The following is a 4,971-nucleotide window of genomic DNA, read 5'->3' on the forward strand; positions in this document are numbered from 1 at the left end:
CCAGCTGTCCGGACTGTCTCGGTCAGTCACAAGCCTTTGTTATTATTCCTTTTCTATTCTTAGCTAGCCTTCTGATGAAATCCTTTCTTCTATTCTTGTAGAATAGTTTTAATATAATATATATCATAAAATAATAAATCAAGCCTTCTGAAACATGGAGTCAGATCCTCATCTCTTCTCTGGTCCTGGGACCCCTGCAAACACCACCACAAACCTGGAATAAGATTTAGAGACTCAGGAGCTCTAGAGACTCAGGTCTGTGGTCAGATAACAGCTCAGCTGTACAGCCATATATCACAATACTGTTTCTACTGCTTGGTATATTCACAGAGAAATGCAGCTGTGGTACCAGCTGAAGACTGAAGAACTAGAGCACATGCAAGGTGCTTACTTTGGTTTTAAGGGAAGGAACAGTAACAACAATAATAAGAAACTCAGGAATACATCTGTATTTGGTGACATGACTAAGATGGCATATGATAACCAAGGCTTCTACAGGTAAGGCTATTAAAATAAAGTAGGTTTGAATGAGCTGATGGGATCCTGGCTAAACACTAACCAGAGCTAAAACCAGCTATGAGAGCAGGTATATCAGTCTGTGCACCCTTAGCCAAAAGTCTGGCTGTTTTGGGTATGGAGAGTGGGCACTGCTTCTCATCAGAGATGGAAGTGTCATTAAAGGTGATTCTGAATAAAACAGTCCTGGAATTGCTCTTGGAACGGATGTGACCCTTCCTTATTTACGCCTTGTTCTCTTTTTCCACTCAAATAAGTGCTGTTTAATCAAGTAATTTCAAGTGATTTCTATTCTTTGATTCTGTAAAATGAATAGACATGCAAGGTGAGATGTGGGAATTCTACTGACAGATTTCATGAAGACAACAAATGGCCTGTCAGTTTTGTATTTCACTTGCAAGTTGTTTTTTTTAGTGTGTGTAACAAATTAGGCTAAGTTTCCTCATCCTGCGTTCATCTGGCTTACTGGGAACAGGAGAAAAATGCAGGCACTGGGGAGGTGCAAACATGGAGCTGGGCTGTGCTGGGAGGACCAGAATGGAAGGACATGTTACCTGTCTGGGTGATTGCTGTGGTACCATTTCCCCTCCAGTGTGAGGTGGAAATGTTGGCAGCCTGTGCCTGGAGGAAATCTCTAAACCTGGGTGCGTGTTGCTGCAGTGGTGAAGCTGTTACAGTATTGATTGTCCAAAGAAATAAATACATACATGCGGCATGGTTGAAAAACAGCAGCAAAACTGAGCGTGAGCAGTCCCAAAGGAACGATTCCATATATTTCTGCATATCCATGGTCAAGAACCAAAAGAGAATTTAACCAAGATTCCTCAGGGAAGGTTCAGGCTTGACATGAGTAGCCATTTGTGTACCAAGAGGGTGGTCAGACCCTGGAACAGAGTCCTGGAGCGGGGGTCAGTGTTGGTGGCCCAAACTGGCATTGCTCAAGGGGCATTTGGACAATGCCCTTAGTAATGAGGTTTAGTTTTTGGTCAGCCCTAAAGGGGTCAGGCAGTTGGACCCAATGATCCTTGTGAATCCCTTCCAACTGAAATATTTCAGTCTAGTGTAGTCTAATGTAGTCTACTGTCCCCTATCAGCACCCTATCCCTATTTTATCCTACCCTATCCTCTTCTTGTGTTAAGGTTTCAGACATTTGGAGGAATTGCCCAATGCATCATGAGATCTCCGAGCTCAACAGCAATCCTGCTTGGTTTTTCTAGGCAGGAGCTCTCTGAAGAGGCACAGGGGATGAATCCTCTCCTCCCTGCCTTTTCCAGGGCTGTGGTACATGCTGTTTTCTGCAACCCAGCCATGGGAAGTGCTCTGCAGCCCACTTAGGAGGGGAAGTTGAGATGAGTGCTGCCCATGTCTGACAAGGGAATGGGTGGAGGCCTGAAAAATTCAGTCATTTTTATGATAGCTTTCTCTCTTTTCTTGAAGAAACTGTTCTGCTTCATAGTCTTGTAGCATATGAAGTATCTGGAAGAGTAAGAACTCTTCCACCCTTGAAGAAGACTCTCTTGAGTATATCTTAATTTATTTTTGACCAGAAAGGCATGTAGGTTGTGCTACTTTTCAGACTTAATTGAATAGATTTTGAGATTAACATTTTGATTCAGTACTTTAGGGTCAAAATACTGTAAGAAGAGATAAAATAAAAAGCCAATTCTTTTAGGTAAGGCAATACAGTATAAAAAATCAATTCTTTCAGGCAGGTAAGTTATTAACAAATACGGGTTTACAAAACAAATAAAGGCTTACAGACAAATTTAAGATTAAAACATTCTAATCAGTTAAAGAGGGGCCTTAGTACGCTGACAAGATAATTTTGGCTGCAATGAGGTGACACAATGTGGGTGCAGAGTGCTGATGTGCAGAGCTTATAAATAACAGAGAAGCCCAGCTGTGTGACTGTAGGGGCTCCGCTGTGCTGTTCTGGACCTGGCTGCCACAAAATGAGAACTTTCTCCCCTCATGTTTGAAGCATATCACAAACATTGTGAATATGTAGATTTGCAGGGAAACACTGAATTTTAGTGGCAACTGCTTTAATTGTAATGATCCTCATTCTGACTGCTTTTCTGGTTGAACAAATTGCTTTAAAATGATAAGAAATATGTGTACAAATACCCAGGATCATTAACTACAGAGTGCTGTCACTCCAGATGCCGCCTCTTTCATTTGGATGTAAAGAATCATAATGAGGGTGAACATACCAACTTTTAGCAGAAAAAGGTCTTATATGCATGAGCTGCAAGTATTTACAGCGTATTTGCTCTATTATATTATTGAAAACCCTAAATAATGTTGAGCAGTGAAAAACAAGTTACAGATCATGGTGCTGCTGGGAGGGAGGTGTTTCCCCAGCGTTGCTTCTGAGAAGTTCAGAGCAGCAGAGATAGCAGTTTTCTCTGTGGTGCAGAGGTTTGAGCCAGATTAGCTGAAAACAAGGGTCTGTGTCTAGGGAAGGGAGATTAGCTGCAGCCCTGGGCCACGTAGTTAGAGGAGAACAATGTCCACGAGCCTCCAAAGGAGTCCCCAGGAGGACTGCTGGGCAGAGGGCTTGTCAGCATGTTGGGAATGGCTCTCAGAGCCTGACTGCAAGATGTAGCAGGATGTGTTATTTTTGAGTCAATTATTTTATGATGAAGAATAATACCTGACCCTGCAGTGACTGTTCTCTGGAGCACTTCCTTGGGCACCCACCACCCGAGACAAACAGCCCTCTGCCATCCCAGCAAGCAGCAATGTGGGAGAGCTAGGATCAGGCATTTGCCCAAGAAGGCAGGTTGTCCTCTGCCACATGACAGGCACAGGGTAAAATATCAGTAAAGAAAAACTTAATGGCAGCTGTCCTTCCTCTGTGCCAGCTGCTAGTAGTGTTTGAGAGATGGAGTGAAGATCACTGAGACATTATGTTAAAGAAATGGGTGTCCAAAAGAAGAGTGGGGTCAGCTTAATGCTAGAGGGGCCTACGCTCACCCACTGCTCACGGTCAGCTGTAGCTGCTCCCCAGGTGAAAGTATTTCAGGGTTTGACAACCTTTTCTGTGAGGAGTTTTTTCCCAATATCCAACCTAAACCTCCCCCAAAATGACAGAGCTTAAAAAGTGCCTTCAGTTTTCAGCAAGGAGGCAAAGCTTCACAGCAAACTAGTGCAACAGCCTCAGCAGAGCTGTTGCTCTAGGAATACAGCGTGAGGAAATGCAAGTAAGCAATTGCTCTGATAAACATCATTTCGACTTTTTAAATTTGTAAAGAATTGTCCTGTCCACTGCTGTAATGTACATCAATTAAATTGTAAGCATCCATTCAGGAAGAGGACTGTCCTGTGCTTGTTTAAGTAGTTTGTAGCATTTACATTTGTTCTGGAAGTGAAGCCATCAGTTCCATAAAAAGCACGAGGAAATGCAAGTGTTCTGTGCCAGAAATGGGATCCTGAATCCAACTGGAACCACTTTTGGTCTGACAAAATATGCACAACCTAGTCTAACATTGTGAGAGCAAACAGCAAACCCTTCTGGCATGAAGAGACATTAAAGAACCAGGCACTCCTCTTTTGGAACCTATTTATATATCTGCATGTGTAGAAGATACTGTTCCAGGAGCAGCACAGATAGCAAGTGTAAAGAAATCGCTGAGAGCTCATTTCAGTTTGCATCATCTTCCTAGTGATGGTCAGAAATAGCCACACCTTGGCTCTGTTGCTCTGCTTTTCAGTGTAAAAGTCCTGTAACGTGTCCTGGAATAGACACTCCCTTGACTCAAGGGATTTGCTGATTTTTTGTAAGGGAGAATTGATGATCCGGCATTTTCCATACTCAGGAGAACTGAATGTAGCTGTACTCCTTTTCATTCTCTGTCAGCTAAGATGACAAGAAAAAAAAAAAAAGTAGTCCAGCTCAAAAATGCAATCTAAAGAGAATCAAAGAAATTTGGTGTGGTTTTTTGTCTAGCGTGGAAACATTTGGAAGAAGTTGGGCATTTCAAATTTGGACTGCTTAGAGGTGAATTATTTTTCACGGCTCTAAGTCAAGTTACAAAACGTTCTCTGTGAAGTAGTTGATCTGACTGCAGAAGCTAGTCAAGTGGAAAAGCCCATGTCTCAGTAGGGTTAAAGTCCTCCTTTCAGCTATTCACACAGCTGGAACATATTATCAAGAAGAAAAAATCCTTCTGCAGACAAGCAGGCTGGTGTATTCTCCCACAGAAGATATTTTTAGTTGCTGAAATTTTTGTACCAGAGACCTTTCTGACTACAAGATGCTTTACCATTCTACCTGGCAAAAAGCAAATAAGGGCAATCCAACAACAAAGAATTCCAACTGAAAAGATTTTGTAAAAAATCACAAAGCCAGCATGCTATTAGGAGAGGCAGATCAGTATTTTCAGCATCCCTGTGGGGTTTAATGCTGCATAGCGTAGAGCATTCACTGATACAATTGTATGGAATTGATA

At 42.3% G+C, this 4,971-nt stretch overlaps 1 protein-coding gene across 1 annotated transcript in view; it reads left to right on the plus strand.

The window, feature by feature from the left end:
- Positions 1 to 4,971, plus strand: part of SUSD3 (sushi domain containing 3) — a 15,871-nt gene that overhangs the window by 8,103 nt on the left and 2,797 nt on the right. Inside the window, exon 4 of the mRNA XM_031063512.1 lies at positions 331 to 498. Within this exon, the coding sequence (XP_030919372.1) occupies positions 331 to 498 (168 nt within the window). The remainder of the gene's footprint in view (positions 1 to 330; positions 499 to 4,971) is intronic.

This window comes from Geospiza fortis, unplaced genomic scaffold (assembly GCF_000277835.1).
Source record: "Geospiza fortis unplaced genomic scaffold, GeoFor_1.0 scaffold394, whole genome shotgun sequence".
Lineage (NCBI taxonomy): Eukaryota > Metazoa > Chordata > Aves > Passeriformes > Thraupidae > Geospiza > Geospiza fortis.